Below are 25768 nucleotides of genomic sequence, written 5' to 3' on the forward strand. Positions count from 1 at the left end.
GGGGGGCTACCGAGGGCACCGCTGCAGGGTCTGAGCCACCACGGCTCCAGCTTCCCAGTGTCACGGGTGGGATGGTGCTGGGCACCAGGAAGGGAGAAGCACGGCGGTGGCGTGGGTGCTCGGGGAGGCGCGGAGCGGGCGATCGCCCACATCCCCGCAGATGTGGCAATTAAAATGGGGGAGCCGGCAATAGGCTAAATTTAGCTGCAGACAATAGCTGCGGTGGCCGGGGCGGCGGGGAGGAACCGGGAGCGGGTGTGCGCGGCTGCGCGTGTGAGCGGAATAGCAACGCCGCCGCATCGCCGCCCCGGCAGCCCTGCGCGCTGGGGAAACCGAGGCACGGAGCGGCGGCGTGGGGCCAGGTGGGACCGCGGGGCCAGAGTCGAGGCACCCGGCCACCCCCGGCCCCCAACTCACCCGGTTGTGCCGGTGAAGCCTCTGGTCAGCCCGGGCTCACCGCTGCGCCGGCACGTGCCGACGCCAGGCCATGGTCACCGGTGGCAGCGCTCGAGGGGAGTGGAGGCCGGGGTCTGTCTGCAGGTGGGTGCACCGGGGCAGGGGGGGGGGGGAATGGTGGGCTGGGGGCACCCCCGCAGCTCCTGAGGATGTGCTATGCTGGGGAACCCCCTCGCTCCTGGGAATCCCCGGCTCTTGGGAATCCCCCAGCTTGTGGGCACCTCCTGGCTCCCGGGGACCCCTGGTGTGGCAGGGATGGAGAGGGGCAGTGGGGGCATACCCGAAGGCTCTTTGGGAAGGGGATGCCATGGGGGGGCTGCCCCGAGGGCACCCTGAGGCTGGGGGGGTCTAGAGCAGGCTGCGCCCATTCAGCTGCCCCTGCTGCCCCCCCCCCCCTGCACCCCGCAGGTCCCAGCACGGCGGGGAGCTGGGGGGGCTGGATCGGGGCAGCGGGGCGCGGGAAGCAGCCCACGGCAGTGACAATGAGGACGCGATGGGAGTGTCTCTGCCCAGCTAAAAATATCCTCCTCCCCCATACTCCGCCAGCTTCTCGGCCTCAAGGTCACTGGCCGCCGCGGCAGGGCCGGGGGGGATGTGGGGGCGTGGGGCGGGGAAGCCCCCGGCCCCCCCCCCGTGCCGTGGCTCCCACATGCACCCAGGCACGGCTGCCGTTGCTACTGCTGCTCCGCCACGCAGAGAGCTGCCAGCGGCTGCGGCTACTGCACCCCGGCCCATGCCCCCGCCGCCCCCTGGGCACCCCAGCTCGTCCCGACGCTCCCCATAGTGCGGGGCAGTGGCAAGTGAGCGGGCGTGGGGGTGGCACCGGTGGGGACGCTGGGGATGGCTTCCCCCTGCCGCGGCTGGGCGCCTGGGTGTGGGGAGCTGGGGGACACCGGGGATGCCCTGCCTGTGGTGGGTTGGCTGCTCTGGGCAAGCTCCAGCTGCCAGAGTCTGGGGGTCGCAGAGGTCTCTGGTGTGGCTGTGGCAGTGACGGTGTGAGGCTGGGGAGCAGGGCTGAGCGGGTCCCTCGGTGCTCCCCAGCAGCAGGGTCCAGCTGCCAGCACGGCCCCGGTGGGATGTGGCCCCAGGATGGCTCTGGAGGAACCAACCCTGCTCAGCACCCACTGAAACCAGGGAGTCTGTGCCACAAACAGCTTTGGTCGATCTGGCTGTGCCACCAGGAGCTGGCCATGCCGGGGTGGCGCGTCCAACGAGGCACCGAGGCTGGCGGGACCTCAGGCCGTGCGCGGTGTTTGCTGGTCAAAGCCTGGCTTGGCACTCGGGGCTGCTGGCAGGTTCTGGCAACACATGGTGCTCGTGGCCTCGATGTACCGGAGAGTGCCCGGTGTGCCACGGTGCAGCCATCGAGGCCGTGGGCATGGGGCCCTCCCTGCCCCTCCCGACCTTCCCTGTGACCTTGGGGACCCCGTGCAGGGCTGGGGACTGCAGTGGCTGAGGGGACACCTCCATGGTGGTGGGGACCACCACCCCGCCATGAGGGGACAAGGCTCTCCAAAGGTGCTTGAGGTTTAGGGGATCCCCCCCCCCCCCAAGGAGCTTGTGGCAGTCCCAGGGGCCGCGGGGGCACCCATGTCCCCCCCAGCTGGCCCCGGGCAGGGGGTCTGTAGTGGCCCGGCAGGGGCAGCCAGGCGGAGCGGCTTTGTCCTTCGGCTGAGCTGAGCTGCGTGGGGGAGGCGGCAGGCAAACCCAGCGCAGCGGCTTTGTCTGGGGACGGCAGCGCAGTGGCGGCAGAGGGGGGTGTGGGGAGCCTGAACCCCCCACCCTAGACCCCACAGCACCCCCCATCCCAGCCCCAGGCACCTGCTTGGCTCCACACAGGTAGGACATCCCCGGCTGTGTCCCCTCCTGAGGTGGGAGGACTGGGGATAGGGTCCCCCTTGGGTTGGGGGTGCCTGGGGGGGTCCCGGCTGGTTCTGCCAGCCCCAGGGACACTGGTGCTGCCCCCGCTGTTCCTCCAGGGCCTGATCCAGCCCCGGCCCCAGAGCGTCTTGGTGGGGCTCAGGGGAGGGGTTTTCTTGGGGAGACCCCGGGATAAGCTGGGGATTCCCCTGCATCATGGCGGGGCCAGGGATGTTCGGGTGTCCCTGCGTGTCCCCACATGTCCCCTCACGTGTGCCAGCCTGCATGCCTCTCCCTGCGCTGTGGGACCCACTGACACCCCACAGCTCCATGGGTGGGAATGGGCCAGATCCTGCGTGGGGTGAATCACCCCACAAGTGCCAGGCTCTGCCCCTTTACACTGTCTCTGATGTGCCAGTGTGGACATGGGGTGACTGGGGGATGGGGGCCCGGCTGCTGGCGTCATCAGGGGTCCCACAGTGGCAGGGCTTGGCTGAGCCGACCTGGTGCTCTTTGGGAGCCCGGTGGCCTCATGCGGGTGCCTCCACCAGCCCCAGGGGGCTCAGATGGTCCTGTGCTCCCCCAAACCATACTCAAGCCCCTCTGCCCTGCCTGGGGGGACAGCGGTGGTGCCACACAGCCCCATCCAGCCCCGTGCCAGTGGGTGGGCAGCAGCATTTGCGGGGGCTGGGGGCTCCTGCCAGCACCAACAGATGCTCTCCAGCCTGGGACATATGGCCAGGGCTTGGCAGCAGCAGGAGTTGCGGCCACCCAAGGAACCAGGGCCACCACAGGGGATTTGAGGGGATGGGGGAGCTGCATGGGGTCTGACGCACTTTGTGCACCCGGCAAGCCCCGGGTCCCCATGCCGGCTGGCCAGAGGGCCCCTACAGCCCCGAGCTGGGGCATGGTGTGGGTCCTGCCACCCCGAGCACCCCTGCGCCATGGCTGGGGGGGGGGGTCCCTGGTTCCCCGGCCCCTTTCCCCCAGTACAGCAGCAGGACTGTGGCCACGCCGCCTGGCTGGTGGCGTGGGGCCTGTGGGCACAGCCCCGCCAGCAGCCGCTGCTCCCCCAAATTCCTGCTCCACCCTCCCTGGGACCACGATTCCCAGGCAGGAATTAGCGAGCAGGTAATAAATAAATCACCAGTGGGGAGCCTTTCGGCTGCCCGCCTCTATTTTTAGCTGCACCCTCCTCTGCTGCAGTTGCTCCCAGGCAGCATCGCTACTCTGGGGCACAGGGGGAGCTGGGGGTCCCACTGCCACCCCCAAGGCACCAGGAGCTGCTGCAGCCCAGCCATGTGGGGGTTAAACCATGTCGTGCCCCCCCCATCTGTGTCCCTGCTCCACGCAGGGTGAGGAGGTGCTGGGTCCCCCTTAGGACCCCTTCACCTGCCATCCCCATCCCTCCCAACCGAGGGTCCTCTTTAAAGCCAGTGACATCTCATTCCTACCCAGGGCAGACAGGCCCCCCTGCCTCCCCAGGGACCCCCGCAGCCCACCGGGGAGATGAGACCTCGTGGGCGCCCGTGTCCCAGCCCTGAGCGTTGCTGCGGGGGCGGCAGGAGCACCCTGCAGCCGTGCTGAGACACCCGGGCTGCGGCGGTGGGCGTCCTGCTGCCGCATCGCCACCAACCTCCCGGTGCGGGAGCTGCCGGGAGTGGGGACGCTCGGGGCCGTTGCTCAAGGACATGCGGCGGCCGTGGCCATCAGCCCTGGCTGGGGCCACCTGCCACGTCCCCGTCCCCGCAGTGGGGCCGCGGAGAACCACGCCGGGTACCCCCGTGCTGCGCATCCCGCCCAAGCATCCTGGGGAACGCAGCCACCGGCCACAGTGTCCCCATGGGGACAGGGGACAGGGACCCCTCGGGGCTTTGCAGTTTTAATCAACCCTCTGGGCATTGAATCCTGCGGGAAACATCCCTATCGATGTCCTGACAGAGGGAAGATTTAATAAGGCCCATTTATGTTGCCGTCAATAGAAGCTATTAGTGAAATGACCACGGAGTGATGGTTAATAAAATATTTACCGTCATCCATCTGGGAGGGTTCTGGGGGCAGCTTCACCAGCCCCATTCAAGGTACCAAAAAGTTTGCTGGGCTGTGGGGTGGATGCTCTGCCCTGGCATGGCTCCGGCATCTCCGGCACCTCCGCGGCAAAGGGGCCTGGGGCCGGCAGCCCTGAGAAACCGCTTCCCCTCCATCCTGCCCGCTGCGTATTTTTTCTCCCCAACTGAGTATTAAAAAGAAATCGGAGCCCATTTTCCTGCAATAAATTTGGCAGAATGGAGAGAAAATGATCTGGCTCTGGAGGAGAGCCAGCCGCCCCGGATACACACCGGGGAGCAGCTGGGCGCTGGAGCTCGGCCACACAGCCTTTGCTCCCGAAGGTAGCAGGGAAGCATCTTCCCTGGCTCTGGTGCATCCCTCGGGGATGGGGAAAGAGTCCCAAACCCTGCTGCCCCCCACTCATGGGGAGGTGCTGGTGGCGATAGCACCTTCCCCAGTGTCCCCGCACTGGGAGGGATGTGGGAAAGGTGGTGATGTTTGCAACGGGGATGCCAGTGCCAGTTGCTCAGCGTGTTTGCTGGGATGGGCTGCAGCAGTATTTGGTGCTTGGAGGCCTGAAATGCGGGGAGCAGGGCCTGGCGGGGGGGGGAGCTACGGGGACCCCCAGCTCCCCGATGCAAGGAGCCCTGCAGCAACATGCCCCATCCTGGCCCTCTGACCGGGACAGCGCTGCCGGTGCCATTGGCATCGTGGGCTCCGTGCAGGGATTTTGAGGCCTGTTGTGCAATGGGGCCATTGGTGCTGGGGGTCTGCACTGGCTGCAGCGGGGCTGTTCATGCAGTGCAGCCCCTTGTGCAACGGGGCTGTTTGTGCAATGGGGCCATTTGTGCAATGGAGCTGTTGGTGCCAGGGGTCCACGCTGGCTGCAGCGGAGCTGTTCACGCAGTGCAACCCCACATACAACAGGACTGTTTATGCAATGGGGCTGTTGGTGCTGGGGGTCTGTGCCGGTGCAACAGGACCGGCTGGGCAATGCAGTCCCTCATGCAATGGGGCTGTTGGTACCAGGGGCCCATGCTTGCTGCAATGGGGCTGTTTGTGCAGTGCAGCCTCTCATGCAACGGGGCTGTTGGTGCAATGGGGCCATTGGTGCTGGGGGTCTGTGTTGGCTGCAATGGGGCTGTTTCTGCAGTGGGATCTGTGCTTTCTGCTGTGAGACCCCCTGTGTGATGTGGCTGCTTGTGCTGGTGGGGGGAGCTGTGCTGGCTCTGCGGGGCCACCTGTGCAGTGGGGCCAAGGGAACTGCCTGGGCTGGTGCCTCCCCCATTGCAGCTCAGCCCTGGCCACGCAGCAGGAGGGTGCAGGGCCGGGGGCTCAGCCCACGGACCCCTGGTGCCACTCCAGCCCTGCAGTCCCTGTACCCCACAGCCTGGTGACAAACCCACAGCTGGAAAATGCGGCTCTGCTTGCCGAATCCCCGCTCGCCCACCCTGGCTGCTGGGGGGGGGGCCTTGGGCTCAGTGTGGCACAGCAGCCCCCCTGCCCACAGCCCTGCTACTGCAGGTGGGGGGTGCACGGGGTGACACGGGACAGGGTGACCCCCTGAGTGGTGGGGCCAGGGCAGGACCCTCGGCTGGGTGCAGTTGCTCTGGGGGTCACTAGTACTGTGGCCAGGGGGGTTTGGGGACGCTGCTAATGCCACATCTCCTCTATGGCCAGGCGTGGAGGGAAGCCCATGGCACCCGGCCCCCCAGACCCCCGCCATGCAAAGCCCCGGCCCCACAGCCCCTAATGCCCCGAGGCCCCCCTCGGCCGGCCCTGGGGAGCCCGAGCAGGTAGGGGGGTACATGGGGCTGGGGTGGGCAGGGCTGCTGGTGTCAGGGGAATCATGGGGGTGCTGGGGGGGGAGTGACAGAGGGGATGTGCTGAGGATGCTGGAGGCAGCGTACTTGGGGTGCGTGGGGAGGATGGAGAGGGTGCACTGGGGGTGTGGGGGATGCAGGGGGGCTGATGGGGTTTGGGGGCAGAGGAGCTGTTCAGTGAGGCTGGAAGCTGGGGGGGGGTGGTGGGTGCATGGGGGGTGCTGGGCGTGTTACTGCGGGGGTGGAAGTGTGTGTGCTGGGGTGTGATGGGGGATGGGGGGGGATGGGGTGCATGGGGGTACAAAAGGGTGCATGGGGGTGTAGGGGGTACAGGGGGGGTGCACGGCCGGCGGTGCGAGGGGGGTGCCGGGGGTGAGGGAGCGGTGGGGCCGGGGCGGGGCCGGGGGGTGCGGGGACAGGAGGGGCTCTAGGGGCTCAGGGATGTCAGGGAGCGCATGGGGGGGGGGGGGTGGCTGTGGGCCCGGGGGCGGGGTCAGCGCGGGGGGCGTGGCGTGGGCGTGGCGTGACGCTCGTCACGGGGGGGCGGGGACGGTGCCCGCCAATGAGGCATCTCGGTCCGCCCCCGCCCCGCCCCCGGGCGCTCCGGTCCCGCCGCCGCGCGCCCCCGGGACCGAGCCGGGCTGCGGCGGCGGCAGCGGCGGCGGCGGCGCGGCCCCGGCCCGTCCCGGCCCGGCGGCAGGTAGCGGGCAGGGGCCGGGGGCGGGGTCGAGCCGAGCCGAGCCCACCGGGCACGCCGGTACCGGGAGCCCCGGGCACAGCGGGGAGGTCGCAGGGCGGCGGGGACGCGCAGCTGCGGCTCGTTACCGGAGCCGTTCCGGGGGCCGCGGGCAGGGGTTGGCACCGGGAACCGGGAGCACCGTGGGGACGGACCCCTCCTGCCCTCGCTGTGCCCCCCACCCTGCCCCGGCGGGGCTGCTATGGGGGGGGCGACCGCGCTGCGGTGGCACCGACCCCCGGCAGGGTACACGGCTTCCCCCGTGGGCAGGAAACGTCCCCCGTGGGCAGGGTGCAGCCCCCCCCCTCCGTGGGCAGGGTGCAGCCCCCCTGCCACCGTCGAGGCCGGCACATGGGCACCACGTGCCCCAGGAAGTGTCGCCTGGTGCCGGGTGGGATGAGGATGCTGATCCCGGGGACCCCCCCCCCAGGACCCCCCCATCCGACGCCGTCCCCTCTCCCGCAGGTCGCCCCCGCGCCGCTGAGCCATGCGGGATCGCCCGGCCCCCTCCCCGCCAGAGCCATGAGCGGCTGCCGGTACAATGGGGGGGTGGCACGGCCCCGGGGCCCCCTGAGCGCCTCTGCCCGCACCCTGCACCCGCTGGAGGGGGAGACCCAGCCACTGCGGCCCCGCCATTCCCCTGGCCTCGAGGTGGTGGTCTCACGGCCAGAGCAGGCCGGGGGTTCGGATCCTGGCACCGCGGCGGCCCCGGCGCAGGATGCGGCTGAGGAGCGGGGCCGAGGACCCCGGCGGAACCAGAACATTGGGTACAAGCTGGGGCACCGGCGAGCCCTTTTTGAGAAGCGGAAGCGCCTCAGCGATTACGCCCTCATCTTTGGGATGTTCGGCATCGTGGTGATGGTCACAGAGACGGAGCTGTCCTGGGGGGTCTACACCAAGGTAGAGGGTGTGGTGGGTGGGCGGCTGGGGGTAGTGGGGGGCCTGCCCGGGCTGACACTGCCTGCCCCTCTCACAGGAGTCATCGTATTCGTTTGCACTGAAATGCCTTATCAGCCTCTCGACCATCATCCTCCTGGGGCTCATTGTCATGTACCACGCCAGAGAGATCCAGGTGAGGGGCACCCACTAGTGGGGGCTCACCAGGGCCACGCCACCCTGGGGATCCCACCGCCCACCCCCCCCTCCTCTTCCTCCCCCCTGGCAGCTCTTCATGGTGGATAACGGCGCTGACGACTGGCGCATCGCCATGACCTACGAGCGCATCTTCTTCATCGCCCTGGAGTTGATCGTCTGCGCCATCCACCCCATCCCTGGCCAGTACCTCTTCACCTGGACGGCACGGTTGGCCTTCACCTATGCCGCCTCGGTGGCCGATGCTGATGTGGACATCATCCTCTCCATCCCCATGTTCCTGCGGCTGTACCTGATCGGGCGCGTCATGCTGCTGCACAGCAAGCTCTTCACCGACGCCTCCTCCCGCAGCATCGGTGCCCTCAACAAGATCAACTTCAACACCCGCTTTGTCATGAAGACCCTCATGACCATCTGCCCTGGCACTGTCCTCCTGGTGTTCAGCATCTCCTCCTGGATCATCGCTGCCTGGACGGTCCGCGTCTGCGAGAGGTACGGGGGGCGCTCCCTGATGGGGCTCTCGGGCTGGGGTGCAGCTGAGGACGCACGGTGCAGCCCCCGAGGCGGCTTTGGGGAGAGAAGAGGCTTCTTGGAGAAGAGGCCCCTGCTCTCCAGGCAGAGCCTCCCTGGCAGGACCCTTATGCCCCGGCTGGTGGCCGCAATGGTTTTGCCAAACCAAACCCGCTTGCCAAGGCAAGGCTGGGACGGGCGGACCCCCAGGCTGTCTCTAGAGCTCTCCCAAGCCCCTCTGTGCCCTGCCTGGGATGCAGCAGGACCCCCCCTCTCTGCCGGCTGCTCCGGCTAGGAGGAGCTGGGGGTCTTGCAGAGGGGACCAAGCCCTCGAGCAGGATGTGGCCCATGCTCCTTGGCTGCACCCACCAGGATGCCGGGGCTGGGATGCCCGCGCCGGTGCCCTGCCCCTTCTCGGCCGCTCCTGTGGGACTCGCATTAACGGCTCTTGTTTTCCCTCCCTGACCGCTCTGCTGCTTGCAGGGACAAACTGTGAGTCACCCCAGGGACCGACAGCGCGTCCTGCACGGGACGTCCCCCGCCCCCAGGCTTGTGCTACCCAGAATTTAGGATTAGCTGCAGCCAGCGGGTGGGGGGGTGTCAAGGCTGGGGGTCCGGGGGGGTGCAAAAAGGCCGTGGACACGGAAAGGGGCCTGAGCCCTTTTCCACTTGGAACCTCAGCAGCTGCTTTCTGTTCCCCCTGTGCCACCCAGCCAGGGTGGCTGTGGTGCCCAGCACAGCTGCAGACACGAGCCGGGGGTCCCATCGCAGCATGCGGGGGTGGGGCAGAGCACAGGTCCTTCTGCCAGGGCTCTTGGGGGGCTTTTGGAGGGGTGGGCTTGCTGCAGGAATCGCTGCAGGTCCTGGGGTGGCCCCGGGGGGGAGGGGGAAACCCTGGCAAGGAGCAGAGCTGAGCCAGAGCAGCCAGGAAGGAGCTGCTGGATCCTTGTTCCTAACCGGAGGCTTCGGCTGAGTCTCCAAAGGGCTTTTGCTCGGCTCTGGCTGTTGCTGGCGCTCGGTGTTTCCCCTCCTTGACGTGCACAGTCTGGGTGTGTTGGAGTCCCAGGTGCTCCCCAGCAGGACGGAGGGAAGCGGGGAGCACTGCAGCCCCCCCTGTCCGGGGGAGCATCGCCAGGGGGTGACGTCCTCAGGCTGCCAGCCCTTTGGGGACGAGCTCAGCCCTCACTGCCAGCCCCCCGTGGGGTGCCGGTGCCCCCCAGCATTGCCCTGCTGCATCCCTCAGTGCCGACTGAGGTTCCAAGCCCAAGCCGATGGCTGTGCCTGTGCCCGGGGGGCCGGGGGGGCCGGGGGCAGGGACGCAGCAATCCTAAATTCCTCACCGCACGCTTGAGTTCACCCCAGCTTGCTCCTTCCTTCCCTCTTCTCCCTCCCAGCACCTGGTTTGCCCAGCTCCCTGCTGCTCCCTGCATGCCCCCGACCCGCTGCCCGGCTTGGCCACTGCACCCAGCGCTGGGCTCCACTGCTCATCCCCAGGCTCGTCCCCGCAAGCAGCGGGGGCCATGTCTGGGGGTCCCTTGGGGAGGGGGTGAGGGGCACAGCCATCTGCATTCGTGGCATCGGCACTGGCCATGAAATCTCAAAGCGCAGTGTCCCCTGCTTCCCCCCGCCCCCAGTGACACCCGTAGTGGCCTCGGGGCCCTTTGTAGCCTTGCTTGGGGGGCAGCTTGCCAAGGTGGCCCCTCCAGGGGCTTGCGGGGTGTTTGCTCTGGCTGGGTCTGTGCAGCCATCCCCTGCTCTGCAGAGGGGGGGTATCCCTTCTCCTGGGGGGGGGGTCACGCAGTGACACCCACGTCCTGTGCTTAGAGAGGTCTGGGGGAGCTTCAGGAGGATGGGGGCTGCTGCTCTGCGCCTCGGTATCCTCATCCAGCCCCCCCGAGCCAGCACTGCTCCTGGGGGCTGCAGCCACCCCCGGAGCTTTCCTCCTTCCTGGCACCTGTGTCTGGAGTGCCCATACCTGGTGTCCCCAAAGTGTCCCCAGGGTGTCCCCAGCTGCTTTGGGGCCCCATGTGCCAGTGATGTGGTTGGGAGCTTGGGGACCCTCCTGGCTGCAGCCACCGGATGGGAAAGTAGCTAAAAACCACGTGGCAAAGCTGGTGGTGCCACGAGGGGCACGTGGTGGGACCGGGACTGTGCGGTGACATCAGCTCCGCTCGGCCCTGGGCAGGTACCATGACAAGCAGGAGGTGACCAGCAACTTCTTGGGAGCGATGTGGCTGATCTCCATCACCTTCCTCTCCATCGGCTACGGGGACATGGTGCCGCACACCTACTGCGGGAAGGGCGTGTGTCTGCTCACTGGCATCATGGTGAGCGCCGGCAAGGGGGACAGGCCGGGGGGGACATGACTCCTGTGCCCCCCCACTGCCCTCACCCCGGGGCTTTCTGCCCGCAGGGTGCTGGCTGCACTGCTCTGGTTGTCGCTGTCGTTGCCAGAAAGCTAGAGCTCACCAAAGCAGAGAAACACGTGCACAACTTCATGATGGATACGCAGCTAACAAAGCGGGTAAGACCCCCCTGGTGATGTCCCCCCAGCCCCATCAGGCACAGCATTGCCGGGCGCTGGACCAGCCATCTTCATCCGTGACCCTGGTTGCTTCCAGGTGAAAAATGCTGCTGCCAACGTACTCAGGGAAACGTGGCTCATCTACAAACACACCAAGCTGGTGAAGAAGATCGACCATGCCAAAGTTCGGAAACACCAGCGTAAGTTCCTCCAAGCCATCCATCAGTAAGTGCCAAACCTTTACCTGCTTCCTACAAGGAGGTTTTTCCCATCGTGGCTCCGGAACGAGAGCTGGGGGCTCCCTCCCTTTCTGCGCCCGTGCTGCTTGGACCCCTGGGTTGGGAGCCAGGTGGTCCCTGTCCCCTGTCCCTGTCCCCACTGCGGGGCTGCTCTCCTGGTGGGTGGGGACCTCGACGATGCTGGGGTGTCCCCAGGGGTGCTGGATTGAGGAGGCTTGATGTGACCATGTGTGCCATCCGGCTTCACCCGCACTGGGGAGCAGGGCTGGGGGCTGCGAGCCCCTTGGCACCTCGTGCTTTGGGGGGACAACCAAGGGGCACCCAGCTTGGGGGAGGAAACTGGGGGGGGGGGGGCGGGATGGCCGTGCTGCGGCTGCTGTCATCTCCCTGCGCTCTTCGTGGTGGTATTAAACCTGCTGTTGTGTTTTGTCTCTGTTCTGCCCTGTCCCTGCAGAGCTCAGAAGTAAGTTGCCCCACGGGGCTGCTCCTCTCCTCCACCTGCTCCCGTTTGCATGGGCTTGTTGCTGCAAAACTGTGGGGGGAGGAAACACGGGGGCGCAGCCCCCCTGGGGCTGTCCGGGGCAAGGATGGAGGGGCAGAGGCTGTGCTTGTGGGGTAGGGGGCCTGCATGCTGGGGTGCTGGGGGTGCTGCCTGGGGGTATGGCTGACCCTGACCCTGCTCCCCCGTGTCTCTGCAGGTTGAGGAGCGTGAAGATGGAGCAGCGGAAGCTGAATGACCAGGCCAACACACTGGTGGACCTGGCAAAGGTGAGCGATGCTGGGATGGGATCCAGGGGACCCCACTGCAGGGGGGCTCCTGGTGCTGAGCCCCCTGCCCCGCTGTGTCCCCTACCTGTCAGACCCAGAACATCATGTACGACATGGTCTCGGAGCTGCAGGAACGTAATGAGGATCTGGAGAAGCGTCTGGGTGCCCTGGAGAGCAAGATGGAGGCGCTGGGGCTGAGCCTGCTGGCGCTGCCGGGGCTGGTCAGCCAAGCCCTGGGGCAGCAGCAGCGTGAGCTCCTGGGGAGCTGGACCCCCCGCCTCTGCTCCGCCACGGCCCCTTGCACCCCCACCCGACCCCCCAGGTCCCCTTCCACCGCCCCCCCCACCTCCTCGGACAGCGGGTGATGGGGGTGGGGGGGGGCCGGGACCCCTCTTATGTCTGGCCATCGTGTGGCTGATTTCAGTAGCTTTGTTCTGTAAAGCCCTGTATAAATTTCCTGCGTTCACTGTGCTGGCGTGAGGCTGGAGCCCTCCCCGAGCCGCCCCGTGCCCCCCCTGGCCGGGCGGGGGGTGAGCCCTGGCCTCCAGGAGGGCTTTTTAGAGGGGGGGGATGCAGCAGCCACTGCACCAAGGGGGATAGAGCAGCCCTGAGGGGGATGGAGCTGAGGGGGGGGAGAAGGGGTAGGGGAGGAGAAGCCAAGAGCCCTGAGCATTGGGAGGGGGGTTTTTGGGGGCTTCCCCCCCGGGTATGTGGGGGTGGAGGTTAGGGACAGGGTGGGGGGACACCTGGGGTCTTGCCTGGAAGGCGCGGAGGAGGGGGCAGACCCCCGTGGTTGAGAGCAGGGCTGAGCCCCGGGGGTTGAGGATTTTGGGGGGTCAGGGGGCTCTGTTCCTGGCTCTGCCACGAAGTGACCTTGGCCAAGTCATGTCACCTCTCTGTGCCTCAGTTTCCCCCATCTGTAAAATGGGGGAGGGGGGGGGGAGCGGGGGGGGGGGACACACAATGATACCGACCATTGTAAAGTGCTGTGAGATTCCTGGATGCAATATTCAGCCCAGCCCCCTGCCAGCGGGGTGGGCAAAGACCCTCTGCTGGGACCCCCAGACCCCCCCGGGGGCCAGTCGTGCTCCCCAGCCAGGACCCTTGGTGGGGGGGCCCCGGGAGCGGGGGGCTGAGGCGCGTATTAAAGGAGGCTGAACTGGATGCGTCACTCTCTGCTCGCGGCAGCGGGACCCCTGCCCGGTGGGAGGGGGGGCATGGGGGGGGGGGCTTGGAAGTGGGGGGAGCTCTGCAGCTTCCCTGGCTGCGACGGAAGCTCCCCCCATCCTGGAAACACTGCAGGAGGGGGATGGGGCTGGCATGAGGGCTCCAGCCCCACCCCGGGGGTGCACTGGGAGCTTGCAGCCCCCCACTTGCTGGCACTGGGGGCAGGTGGGGGGGGGTCCCTGCAGTGGCTTGGGGGCGGGGGTGATGGGGCTGGGCTCAGAGCATCCCTGGCCATGCTGGGGTACCCAGGCTCCCCGTGCACAGCCGCAGGGTGTCGGTGCTGCCCAGCCCACTGCAAAGCCAAATCGGGGGCCTGATGCTGGGACTCAGCAGAAGGTGGGTGCAGGATGAGGCCCTCGGTGGGCACCGGGAAGGCTGGAGGAGGGTGGGCAGGATCTGGCCCCTGCCCACACAGGGCCCCGTGGCCACGCTTCGGGGTGGCACATTGCTGTTAATGTTTAACCGCTGGTGCCTGTCGCTGGCGGGTGGTGGCCAAGGGACGTCTCAGTGGCCGAGGGACATTGCGGGGAGCCCCAGGCCCACGTCCCACCATGAGACGGGCAGGTAACAGTGGGGGAGGGGGGGCTTGGGGCGCCAGATGCTGTCCTGGGGTAGGGATTGGGGGGGTGGGGATGTGGAGCCAGGGGGGTGACACAGTGGGACTGGGCTGCTGGACAGGAGCCCAGCAGCAACCGTGGGGTCCTTGGGAGGGGGGGGGGCAGGCGGGGATTGGCCGGCAACAATGCAGTGGAGACCCTTCCCCTCCTCCTGCCTGGAGGCTCTAGTGGGTCCCTGCTCCTGCCCAGCTTGGGTGCTGGGAGCACTGGCGGGTGCTTTCCCACTCACCAACAGGCATTTCCAGCCCCGGCTGTGGGGGACTGGGATGGGGTGGCAGCCCTGGTTTGCGCACCGGGGAGAGCTCACAGGAGGTGACATCCCCTGGGCATGGTTGGAGCTCACCGCTGGGTCCCAGTGTCAGATGCTGCTTGTAAACCCCAAGCGAGCTGTGGGGAGGGGAGGTGGCTCAGGGCCAGGCAAGTGTGCCCCGTGGGGGAAACTGAGGCACGTGAAAAGGGCTGGTGACCCATGTCAGCTCGCCGTGGGGTTTGCTCCCAGCCCTTCTCATCTCGGGGCTTCTCCTCCAGTGGGGCTCAGCCCAGAGGCGGGGAAGCGAAGCAGCCACCGGATGGACCCAGGGGACTCCCATCACCCCAAAGGCGCTGGGAGCCGATGGCCAAGCCCACGCACCCCACCGGGGAGCCGGGGCTGCTGGGTATGGAGCTGGGTGCAGGGGTGCTGCAGGCTGGGCTGAAGGTTTGGCACCACTTCTTCTCCATGAAGTCCTGGTTGGGGCTACTGGGGGCCTGGAGGGGCTGGGGGCAGCCACCCTGACCTGGCTGCTCACTGCCATCCCTGTGGGGCTGGGGGCCACTACTGGTGACCACAGCATCCTCCTGCCCACCCCCAGCCCCACCAGATCTCAACGGGCTCATGTGTCTCCTCTACCTGGCAGTGGCATATGTCAGTGCTGTCACCCTGGGGGGCTGTGCCACGGCCCCCTCCTTGCCAGCAGCTCCCACCTGGCCAGGGTGCTGGCAGCCACTCTCATCTTCATCTTCCTCACAGCACTGCTCTGCCTGGCCGGCAGCCAGCTGTTTCTCCAGATGTGGAGGCATGAGGTGGCCTGGAAGCACTGGGAGGTCCCCAGGGGTCCCATTGTCACCAGGAGTGAGGACAGCCTCAGTGGTGTGTCCCCCGTGCCCTCTGGTATGGTGGCCATGCAGCCTCACACCCCTCCCTTGTGTCCTGAAGCCTCTGCCAGCCCGAGCCAGGCATGTCACCTTCGAGGATGAAGTGGTGCCACCAGGGAGACCCCTGGCGAGGGTCCGCCCTGCTGAGAAGCGGGAGAAGCTGGGGCTCATGTCTGTTCCCCCAGGGCTGGCACCCCGGCCACGTGCTGTCCCAGACTACGTGGTGTAAGTGCCTCCTGTGGGGATGGGGACAGCCACGGGACAGGGTGTCCTGGAGCCCCAGGGACCTGTGACAGCCACCCGAGGGAGTCCTGCCTGCCAGCGTGTGCAGGCAGCGCCTGGGCTCCCCCTCCCACACTCTGAGCCTTGTGGCTTCGTGGTGGCACAGAAAGTACCCGGCGATCCGGAGCCCCCGGCAGCGGGAGGGCTACAAGGGCGTCTTCCAGGACCAGCGGGCAGAGTACACGGAGCTGCTCGGGGAGGTCCGCACCGCGCGCTGGCAGCTCGGGGGGCCAGAGGCGGCGATGGCCCAGCCGCGCACCACGAGCACGACGGTGGGTCCCTCGGTGGGTGCTGGCTGTGGGCACCATGTGTCTTGTGGGCAGCGTTGGGTGCGATGAGTTGGCCAGTCTCTGCTGGGCCTGGGGCTGGGGCTGGGGGGGCTGCAGTGGGTGGGGGGACGTGGACACCCAGGTGGTATGAGTGATGCTCCAACGCACCTGGCAGCTGCTGGAAAATTGATGAGTGGCGGCATTTCGTGGCTACGCCCTGGGTGAGGTTTTGGTGACAGCGCTGGGGGAAGGCTGGCTGCCCACCCTGAGTCCCCCCAGGCTCATCAGCTCTGGCTGCCTCATTAGGGCCGGGCTGACCCCCCTCCCCAGGGCTCCAGGACGTGTCTTTCCACCCCGCAGGACAGCAGTGGGGTGGCCCACACCTGCGTGAGGAAGAGGAGGGTGAGCAGGGGAAGTGCTCAGCTTCTGCTCCCCATGCTGGGGAGGCTGCAAGCCCATGGTCTCCCCATCGCACCTCTCCCTCTTCCCCAGTGCTTGGCGGGGGGGGGGGGGTCCCCAGGGAGGGCACCACAGGACCCCAGTGCCATGGCAGGTTTCCTCCTGGCTGAGCACCATCCGACCAGCAGGATTCAGCCTTCCTGGAAAAGCAGCAGCGCTGCGAATACCTGAAGCAGAAGCTGACGCACATCAAGGCGCGGATCCAGGAGTACGATCGTGACGCCCGCCACGACGCCGTCTTCTTCTGAGCCTGCGCACCAGCTGGCACCGACGCCATGGGACGGTGACCCCGGGGGGGGGCACCCCGGGGGGGACCCCAGGGGTGGGGAGGGGGTGGCAGTGCTGCAAGGTGCACGCAGTGCCCACCCAGCCATTGCACCCACTCGGGCGTGGAGAGCAAAGCCCTAGGCTCTTCGCGCTGCTGGTTTTGGGGTCCTCTGGGTGCCCCAGGGACCCTTGTGACCCCGGGCTCCCCAGGGAGGTTGGGGGGCTCTGGGGGGGCATGCTCCCTGTTCCCACGGGGGGGCCAGGCCCTGGCTGTGCCCCTCACCTCCTGTGAACTAGGGACCCCCCCACCCCGGGGCAGCAGGTGCAGCTGCAGTAGTGGCCAGAATCGGTGTAAATAAAACATTGTAATAATTTCTTTTCTTTCTTCTTTTTGGGGGGGTGGTGGGGATGTCTTAATGGGCATCCTGGGGCACCCACAGCAGCTGGCTGCCGGCAAACGCGCCCCACCCCAGCACCCATGGGACCCTCCTGCCCCCAAGAAAACAAAGCGGGGATGGGAGGGGGTGAGCAGACCCCCGCCCCCAAAGCCCTGCGGGGTCCCAGCCGGGGGTGCCCCCCGCCCCGTTTCGGACCCCTCCTTATCTCACCGGGGCGCCGGGCCGGGGGTGCGGCTCTGGAAGCGGCCCCCGGGGCTCCCCCCTCCCCATCCCACCCCTCCCCTCCCCGGAGGCGGAAACCGGGGCCGGTCTCCAGCAGCGCCGCCGCCGCCGCGCCGCCGGTCCCGGCTGCCATTTTAAGGTGAACAAAGAGGCGGAGGCGCGGGCAGGTGAGTGGCTCCGCGGCAGGCGGGACCCCCGGCACCGGCACCGGGGGGAGAGCAGGCGAGCGGTACCGGAGGGGGCACCGGGGGGCCCCGCTCCCCGCCGCGCACGGGGGGTCCGTCCTGCCCCGCCGCCCCTGCGCGCACTGGGGTCCCACCGGCGCCGGGCTCCCCACCGGCACCGGGCTCCCCACCGGCACTGGGCTTCCTACCGGCACCGGGGTCCCCACCAGGCTCCCTACTAGCACCGAGCTCCCTACGGCACCAGGCTCCCCACCGGGGTCCCTACCGGTACCGGCACTAGGCTCCCCACCAGCACCGGGGTCGGCACCGGGCTCCTCACCGAGCTCCCCTACCGGTACCGGCACCAGGCTGCCCACCAGCACCGGGGTCGGCACCGGGCTCCCCACCGAGCTCCCCTACCGGTAACGGCACCAGGCTCCCCACCAGCACCGGGGTCGGCACCGGGCTCCCCACCGAGCTCCCCCACCGGCATCGGGTTCCCCACTGGGGTCCCTCCCGGTACAAGGGTCGGCACACGTGGTCCCACCGAGTTCCCCCGCCGGTACCGGGCTCCTCAGTGCACCGGGGCTCCCGGCGCCGCAGCCCCGGCGGGTGGAAGGCGGGAGGCGGGGGGGAGCGGGGCCGGGGTCGCTCTGCCCGCCCGGTGCCCCCGCAGCGCGGGAAGGACCCCCGAAGCCCCCGGCCCCGTGTCCTCCTCGGGGTGCCCTGGGGTTATCGCTCCGGGAGCCCGTCCCTGCTGCTGCCGTGCCCCGGTGGCAGCATGCGTGGGGGTCCCCGGTGGGACGGGGGGGGTCAGGCCGCGGCCCCGGGACTTAATCCGACTGGGGCGGGTGGGTTTGGGGGTTTATGGGGGGTGGGATCCCCTGAAGTGTGTGTGTGTTGGTTTGGGCACCCAGGGGGACCCCCGGGGCACCTCTGGGACCACAGCTGCACCCCAGACCCCTGCTGCCCACACTTGCTGGGGGTCAAGGGCTGCCACCCCCCGCGCCCCCAGCCCAGGGGCCTGATCCTGCATGCTGAGCCCTGGCACTGCCGGAGCAGGTGCCTGGGTTGGGTTTCCCACAGGGTTCAGGTTTCCCTTGCTCTGCTCCCTGTGCCGCAGTGGGGGTCTTTGGGCCAGGGGGGGGTCTCTGCACGGGGCCGGCCCTACATCAACTTTGAAAAAAACCCAGTTTTTTAAAACTGATTTGGTACTTTTCACTGCGTTGTTGCTAATGGGTCCTGTATTTTTTTTTAATTTTTTTTTTTAAATCCAGCCAGATCTGCTTACGGAGAAGCCTTCAGGGTTAGCGCCAGCCTTGGGTAAGAGCTTTTCAGTTTTAATTAGAATTTAAACAATCCAATTCATTCAGGTGATGCCTGGTGGTTGGGTGGGCCCGGGGGGAGCGGGGGGCCGGTGTGGCCGGGTCTCATGCGTGGGGCAGGGCTGGGGTGCGCCCTGGCAGATGCGCCGTGACTCACTTCTCCTCCCTGTGCCTCAGTTTCCCCATCAGCAGCGGTGGCTCTGGTGGCACGGGCAGGTGGTTGTTGACGGTGTCATTGGGCTGGGGACAGGGGACCAAAGTCCCCGCCAGGCGTGCGGAGATGTAGAAACCCGGGAGCTGCATCTCGCAGAGCCGCAGCGCCGGTGCTGGCACCTCCTGGTGCGCAACCAGCTCTGACGGCTCCATCCCTCTCCCCACCAGGCTCTCCGCCACCGCCACCATGTTCAGCAAGAAGTCCTACGATGGCCCCCCCATGGGCTATGGCCCCCCCACAGGCTACGGTCCACCCACGGGTGATTATGGCTACGACTATGGTGCCCGCTCGCCCCCACCGGGCTCTTATTACATTGAGGACGTGCCGCAGCACTTCTACAAGTGGACCTCGCCACCCGGCGTGGTGAGGATCCTGGAGGCCATGGTCATCCTGCTCTGCATCGCCATCTTTGCCTGCGTGGCCTCCACCTTGGCCTGGGAGTATGGCTATGGCTTTGGGGGGGCTTACGGCAACGGGCTGGGGGGCTTCTACGGTTCTGGCTACTATGGCAGTGGGTTGAACTATGGCTACGGTTACGGGGGCTACTATGGTGGGGTCACCAACCCGCGGGCGGCCAACGGCTTCATGATCGCCATGGCTGTGCTCTGCTTCCTGGCCCAGCTGGGGCTCTTCGTTGCCAGCATCACCAAATCGAGCAGCTCCCGCTCCCGGCGCTTCTACCTGGTGGTCATCGTGGTCTGCGCCGTGCTGGCCATCGTCATGCTCATCGCTTCCATCGTCTACATCGTGGGCGTCAATCCCCAGGCGCAGATGACCGGCAGCTACTACTACAACCCCTTGCTGACCATGTGCAGCCAGGTCTACAGCGGCAGCACCTACCTGAACCAGTACCTCTACCACTACTGCACCGTGGACCCCCAGGAGGTGAGGGTGCACCCCCAGCTCTGGACAGACACCCCCTCTTTGACCCAAACTGGCAACACAAACCTTTTGCCCTGCTTCAAACGTGATGCTGAGCAAGGGCAGCATGTGTCCTGCCCTCGGGATGGGTGCGCAGTGCCACGTCCCTGGGGTTTTCCCTCCATCTTTAATGGTTTTGGTGGTTCTGATTGCTGTGGGGTGGCAGGGGGTGGCTGGATCCCAGCTGAATCTCAGCCCAGCTGTTTGCTGGGGCAGCAGGAGGAACTGGGGCAAGCTGGCTGCCAGCGCTGTGGAGTTTCAGGGAGGGGATGGTCTGTTGTCCCGGTGCAGACCCGGTATCTGGTACTTTGGTCTCCCCGGTCATAAAAGTATTTGAACAAGGTTGGGGCAGGGTGGGCTGTGAGTGTCAGGATGGGTGCGGGGTCAGGTTGCCAGCTGGGTGCCAGCTCTCTGCCAGAACCCATGGTGCTGCCAGCCTGGCTGGGGAGCCCAGCGGGTCAGTGGGGCAGCCAGAGCCCTCAAAACAAAGTTCACCAGCCCTGGTTTCGGCTGGGGCCAGCGGGGATCCTGCGTGGCACATGGGCTGGGACTGGTGCTGCCGGTTCCCAGCCGGTCAGGCTGGCCGTGCCACATTCCTGCACCCTGAGCAGGGGGAGCCGGCACACCTGCGCTGCTCCTGCTCCATGCAGAGGCCAAGCATGGCCTAATCCGTCCTCACCTGCCCCATTCCAGCATGGCTGCAGGGATCCAGCTCATGGGAAACCATCGGGGCAGGGACACAGCTGCGTGGGGTGGAAGCTGGCCTGTGGCCGAGCCAGCAGCGGGCTCGGGGTGCTGTGCCAAGGTGCTGGAGGGTGCCAGCTCCCGGCTGCTCCCCAGGCCCCAAACCTTTCGTCTCCCCACGGGAAAATCAGCCCCCCCTCGCCGTTGCTTGAGCTGGCCCCCAAAACTCTCAGACCTCTGCTGGGCTCCATCCCACCGTGTGGGGGTCTGACATAGGGAGGATTTTGGGATGAGGGGAGCAATTCCCACTCAGCTCGGGGAGGTGCAGGGTACCTGGACCCCTGGGAAGGGGTCTTCACAGCCCTGCAAGGACCCCCACCCTGAGAGCACCCTCCCTCTGCCCCTCCAGGCCGTGGCCATCGTCTGCGGGTTCCTCATCGTCATTCTGCTCTGCCTCATCTGCTTCTTCGCTCACAAGACACGGAGCAAGATCTGGAAGTATGGGAAACCAAATATTTACTGGGACAAGGTGCCGGTGGTCCAGGAGGGTCCGAACGTGGAGGAGTGGGTGAGTCTGAGCATGAGCTGGGGGTGCTGGTGGGTACCCGGGGCTGCGGGGGGTCTGTGTCTCCCCCCCCGCCCCCCTTCCCCTGAGCATCCTCCCCGCCTACCCTCTATCAGCGGGGCTGGCTGCGCCCGAGGCAGTGCGGGGTTGGGATGTACCGGGGTGAGCACAGGGGCTGCGTGGGGACCCCGGGGCTCCCCCTGGCACCGGGGCTGTGCCGAGCCATGCCATTCCCCTCTACCAGCCTGGCCCCAGGGCTTTGTGCCAGGAGCCTCTTTGTGCCTGGCTTGTGCCATACGGGTGCCTGGTCCCGGTGTGTTTGCACGCCGCAGCAGGCAGCTCCTGGGTTGCGGCATTATCACCACCGGTGCGATGCTGTGCCCAGTGCTCACCGGGTCCCTCCCTGTCACCCCGTTTCGGCACTGTGTTTTTTTCCCAGTCGGCACCGTTCCCTGGCACAGCGAGGCTTTGCACGGGTTGCCGGGCTGGGCGAGCTGGTCTCAAACTCCCTGAAAGACAAACAGGGTGGGAGCTGATGGGCTGGGTGCCAGGAGCACAGCACCCAGGGCTCTGGGTCCCTTCCCTGTTGCTCACCCCCATGCGCAGGGACGCCGGCCATGAGACGCTGCCCGTTGACACGGTTTGGTTTCAGTCTCGGCAATGATTAACCGGACTTCACGGGGCTGTGCCACCTCGCTGCTGTGGAGGAGGCTGGGGGCTTTGCAGCCACCAAACCAGCACTGACTGGGCTTCAGATGCACCGGTGTCCCTTGGGTGGGGGGTGCTGGGGAGCCCCCTGCTGCAGCGTGGTCCCGGGGAGGGTGCCGGTCCCAGCCTGGCCCCGCTGTGCGCCAGGACGTGCCCCATCCTGTCCTCGCCCTGCAGCTCCCTGAGCTGGTGTCTCTGCAGGTGCCGGTGCCTGGGGAGGGTGCGGGAAGCCTGCATCATCCCATGGGAAGGAGCCTTTGAAATCCACCCCTGCCCCAGAGCACAGCTCTTGGGGTGCTGCCGTGATGGGTGGCAATGGGCCATTGTGTGGGCAGGGGGCTGCATCCCTGTCCCCAGCCCGGTGAGACCGGGGCAGCCCCGGGTTCTCGGGCACCGGGCTTCCCACCGGGGCTGGGAGTGAGGATGTTCATCACGTTTATCCCAAACTTTCAAGGCAAACCTGGAGTCGAGCACCACAAGTTGCTCCCTGGCCCCAGAAAGCTGGGCTCTGCTCCCCATGCCTCGCTCTGTCTGTAGGTCTAATATTTATTTTTCATTTTGCAGAAATACCTTTGTTCTGGTTTATTTATTTTTAAAAGTCCCTCCCTTACAAAGCATTTCCTGGCCTCCTGGGGGCCGGGCTGGTGAGTGGGGGCAGGACCTCATGCACCCCTGGCTGCCCTTCACCTGCCCCTCGGGGGTCTCTGCTCTGCTGGGTGCCACTGGGTGGGGATGCAGCAGTGGGGGGGTGTGAAACCCTCCTGGGACATCTTGGTCCCTGTTTATGGTCGGGACTGAGATAAACGGGTGACCTTCGAGCGGGTGTGAGCCACCGCGTGAGCCACCGCGTCCTGGCATGGCACAGAGACATGGCTGTCCCCGTGCTGGTGGCCCTCTTCGGCGAAGTGGGGCTGGGAGCAGCCCCCAGTTAACCATGTCTTCGTTAAGAGCTGGAGGAAGTGGCTTCGTGGGCTGAGGTCCCCAGGGCCAGGGACCGGCTTCCGCACAAACAACCCACAAAGGCCAGGAAGGAAGGGGGGGGAGGGACAGACGGATGCCCCATGTCCTCCTTGAGGAGCCCTGGCTATGCTGGGGCAGCAGCGAGGGTCCAGGGGGGGCGGGCGAGGCTGGATGGGGTGAGTATGCAGCCCCTGGCAAAGCCTGGGGGGGTGTCACCCTGGGAGTGCAGAGCTGGGTGCCAGGACCCCCACCCCGAGCTGTGTGTCCATCTGTGCTTGTCTCCCAATGGGACCCCCCTGCTGCGGCACTGGGGTCTGTGGGTCCTTCTTTGGGGCATGTCTTGCAGCATCCCCCCTCCCCAAGTGCTGCTCTGCCCACCCGTGAGGGGTCCCCCATCCCTTGCCCCCCGTAGCCGTGTGGGGCACCCCACTGCAGCTGTGCCAGGGCTCACCCCCCTGCTGGGACCACGGGCAAGAGGCCCCCAGGGGTGGGGAGGGCGTTTCTCTGGCCGCATGGATGGAGACCCGCATCCTGGTGTGCCGGCTGCCATGGTCTGTGCCCTGCTCAAGGAGGGGCGAGTGTCCCCACTGCCCAGGCACGTGGCTGAGCCCTTCTCCCTGTTCCAGGTGAAGAATGTGGCAGATGGGGCCAGTGTGCAGGACGAGACGGCCACGCTCGCCTACTCGGAGAAGCCAACGAGCCCCATCACTGCGCCGCCCTACAGCCCCCCCTCCTACAGCTACCCCCCCCAGAACGGGTACTACCCCTCCGGGACCTACAGCAGCCGGGGGTGAGTGGCCGGGCAGGGCAGTTGGAAGGGCTTGGGGGGGGGCCGACACTGACACCTTGGGTATCTGCCCCCCCTGTGCTGAGCTGGCTGATGTCCCCTGTGTCCCATGCAGGGACCAGCCGGACCGGGCGGCCAGCCCCAGCCCGGCAGAGGAGAAGGTGAGGGAGCAGCCCACCAAGCCCCCTGCCCGCCGTGGGCGCCGGCGCCGGCGCAACCCTGAGCTGGACGAGTCGCAGTATGAGACAGACTACACCACAGCCGTGGAGTCTGGTGACGAGCGGGACCAGGACCAGTGGGGCAGGTGAGGGGGGACCCCTGGGAGCTCCCCACCATCACTGGCCATCTGGGGCCTGACCTTGCCCCTCTCCCACAGCCTGTACCCCCCCATCACCTCAGACAGCACCCGCCAGAAGTACAAGCAGGAGTTCGACACGGACCTGAAGCGCTACAAGCAGCTCTGTGCCGAGATGGACAACATCAATGACCGCCTCAACCAGCTCAGCAAACAGCTTGACAGCATCTCTGAGGACAGTCCCCAGTACCAGGTTAGGGCTCTGGGAGCCGTGGGGATGCCATGGGGTCACCAGATGATGTGAGGCCTTGGGGATGGATGCTGTGGCACATTGGGGACAGATGCTGTGGGGAAATGGGATGCTGTGGAGCCTTGGGGATGGATGCTGTGGGGTCACCAGGATGCTGTGGGGCCTTGGGGATGGATGCCGTGGGGATCTGGGATGCTGTGGGGCCTTGGGGATGGATGCTGTGGGGTCACCAGGATGCTGTGGGACCTTGGGGATGTATGCTTGTGAGGATCTGGGATGCTGCGGGGCATTGGGGATGGGTGCTTGTGAGGATCTGGGATGCTGTGGGGCATTGGGGATGGATGCAATGGGATCACCGGAGTGCTGCGGGGCATCTGGGATGCTGCAGGGCATCAGGGATGGATGCTGTGGAGCACCTGGGATGGATGCTGCAGGGTGTCAGGGATGCTGCAGGGTATCAGGGACTTGTCCCAGTGGGGTGCCCACCCTTGTGGCTCCAGGCCGTGGTGCCAGCTAGTTGTGACCCCCGCTCCTGCCCATCTCCTTCGCAGGATGTCGCCGAGGAGTACAACAGGCTGAAGGACCTGAAGCGGGTGAGTCTGGGGTCCCATCTGAAGCAGTGCTGGCTTGGTGCAATGCAGCTGGGGGGGAGGTCGGAAAGTGCAGTGCCCTCCCCACAGCCCCCGCAGCTGAGGCCGGTCCTGTGCTGCCTTTCAGAGCCCGAACTACCAGACAAAGAAGCTGGAGACCAAAACCCTGCGCAACAAACTGTTCCACATCAAGCGGATGGTGAGCGACTACGACAAAGTGCGGGGGTAGCCTGTGCTGCCCCGACCACCACGGCGGGATGGGCACGAGGGGCTCCCCGCTCCCCACCCACCCTTTCCAAAGACTTTGGTGCATTTTGTACCTTTGTTTGTTTGTATTAAAAAACCTGAGCCCACCATTGAAAGCCACTCCGCACTGTCAGTGCCAAGGGCAAGGGGCGGGAGGAGGCTGCTGGAGGGAACCCCCCTGTCCCCCACTGTCCCCATCCTGCGCACTGGGGGCCATGGATCCCTTCCTGCTGCTGTAAATATGTTTGGGGAGGGTCTGCAGCCCCCAACTGCCTCTGCTGGGGTTGGGGTACCAGAACGTGGCTGGATGGGGCAGAGCATCCCTCGGCCGGGCACTTGGGGGGGCAGAGCCCTGCATCCCCTGAGCCCCCAGGGCTGCCCTTTGGGGAGCAGCCCTGGGCAGGGGAGGTATTTTATAAGGAACTGGCTGAAACTGTGTATTATTTTTTTTTTTTTTGTAATAAATAAACTGTATCTATTGATTTTAAACTTGTGCCGGTGTGAAAGGGGCCAGGCTGGGAGCAGTACCTCCGGCGGGTGGGTGGCCCAGGCTGGACCTGGGGCTGTCCCCAGGGTTGTACCCCTGCATGGTGGCCCTGGCATGGCTGTGGTGCTTCCCAGTCCCTGTGGAGCTGACATCCCCATGATGCTGCACGGATCCTGTGCCCCCTACCCTGCATGTGCTGTGGGGAGCGGCTGTGGTCCCCAGGGCAGCCCCCACCCTCCCTAGACCCCACACTGGGATCCACCAGACCTGCCTGGGTCCAACCACTGATGCTGCCCAGCCACACAGGGCAAACACAGCACCCCACTCCCAGCCCCATCCTGATGGGGGGGACCCCCAAAGCCCCCCTGCTTTGCTCCCAAAGGTCAAGTACAAACCTCTGTGCTGGCTCTGGTGTCCCACCATGCCGCTGATCCGCTTCTTCCCCAGAAGACTGCAGGCAACAGGATTTATTCCCATGGGACCCCTGTGTTGAAGACCTGGAGTGGCACCCCATACAACCACCACCCCCAAATACCCAACTTTTTCAAAAACTTTCCAATTTTAGATGCCTTCTAAAGGTAAAATTTTGGGGGACTGTATCTCCCACTCTGCTTCATCTCCTTTCATCACCCTGGGCTTC

At 66.4% G+C, this 25768-nt stretch overlaps 3 protein-coding genes across 8 annotated transcripts; all 3 read left to right on the plus strand.

Annotated features, from left to right (window-relative positions):
• Nucleotides 1–253: 253 nt before the first annotated feature.
• On the plus strand, nt 254–12528 carry KCNN1 (potassium calcium-activated channel subfamily N member 1). Of its 3 annotated transcripts, XM_037383564.1 has the most exons (11): nt 254–540; nt 6046–6161; nt 7390–7824; nt 7901–7996; nt 8090–8508; nt 10712–10853; nt 10940–11050; nt 11148–11275; nt 11744–11752; nt 11988–12057; nt 12150–12528. In XM_037383564.1, the coding sequence occupies exons 2-11, from the start codon at nt 6090–6092 to the stop codon at nt 12420–12422; spliced, it is 1755 nt and encodes a 584-aa protein (XP_037239461.1). In that variant the 5' UTR covers nt 254–540; nt 6046–6089; the 3' UTR covers nt 12423–12528. The 3 variants fall into 3 exon arrangements, with proteins under 3 accessions (XP_037239461.1, XP_037239459.1, XP_037239460.1); XM_037383562.1 differs by lacking the exon at nt 11744–11752 and having other exon boundaries at nt 270–540; XM_037383563.1 differs by lacking the exons at nt 254–540; nt 6046–6161 and adding an exon at nt 6842–6888.
• A 1236-nt stretch (nt 12529–13764) lies between these two features.
• OCEL1 (occludin/ELL domain containing 1) lies at nt 13765–16688 on the plus strand. 4 transcript variants are annotated; one of them, XM_037383606.1, is made up of 6 exons: nt 13765–13848; nt 14430–14557; nt 14911–15260; nt 15424–15589; nt 15893–15988; nt 16174–16688. In XM_037383606.1, the coding sequence occupies exons 1-6, from the start codon at nt 13836–13838 to the stop codon at nt 16291–16293; spliced, it is 873 nt and encodes a 290-aa protein (XP_037239503.1). In that variant the 5' UTR covers nt 13765–13835; the 3' UTR covers nt 16294–16688. The 4 variants fall into 4 exon arrangements, with proteins under 4 accessions (XP_037239503.1, XP_037239504.1, XP_037239507.1 ...); XM_037383607.1 differs by having other exon boundaries at nt 15947–15988; XM_037383610.1 differs by having other exon boundaries at nt 15097–15260.
• A 327-nt stretch (nt 16689–17015) lies between these two features.
• Nucleotides 17016–25130, plus strand: OCLN (occludin). The gene is made up of 9 exons (XM_037383592.1): nt 17016–17099; nt 18374–18419; nt 18803–19520; nt 20650–20808; nt 23100–23263; nt 23376–23564; nt 23637–23808; nt 24357–24398; nt 24523–25130. The coding sequence occupies exons 3-9, from the start codon at nt 18822–18824 to the stop codon at nt 24622–24624; spliced, it is 1527 nt and encodes a 508-aa protein (XP_037239489.1). The 5' UTR covers nt 17016–17099; nt 18374–18419; nt 18803–18821; the 3' UTR covers nt 24625–25130.
• Nucleotides 25131–25768: the final 638 nt, after the last annotated feature.

Source organism: Falco rusticolus, chromosome 4 (assembly GCF_015220075.1).
Source record: "Falco rusticolus isolate bFalRus1 chromosome 4, bFalRus1.pri, whole genome shotgun sequence".
Classification (NCBI taxonomy): Eukaryota; Metazoa; Chordata; class Aves; order Falconiformes; family Falconidae; genus Falco; species Falco rusticolus.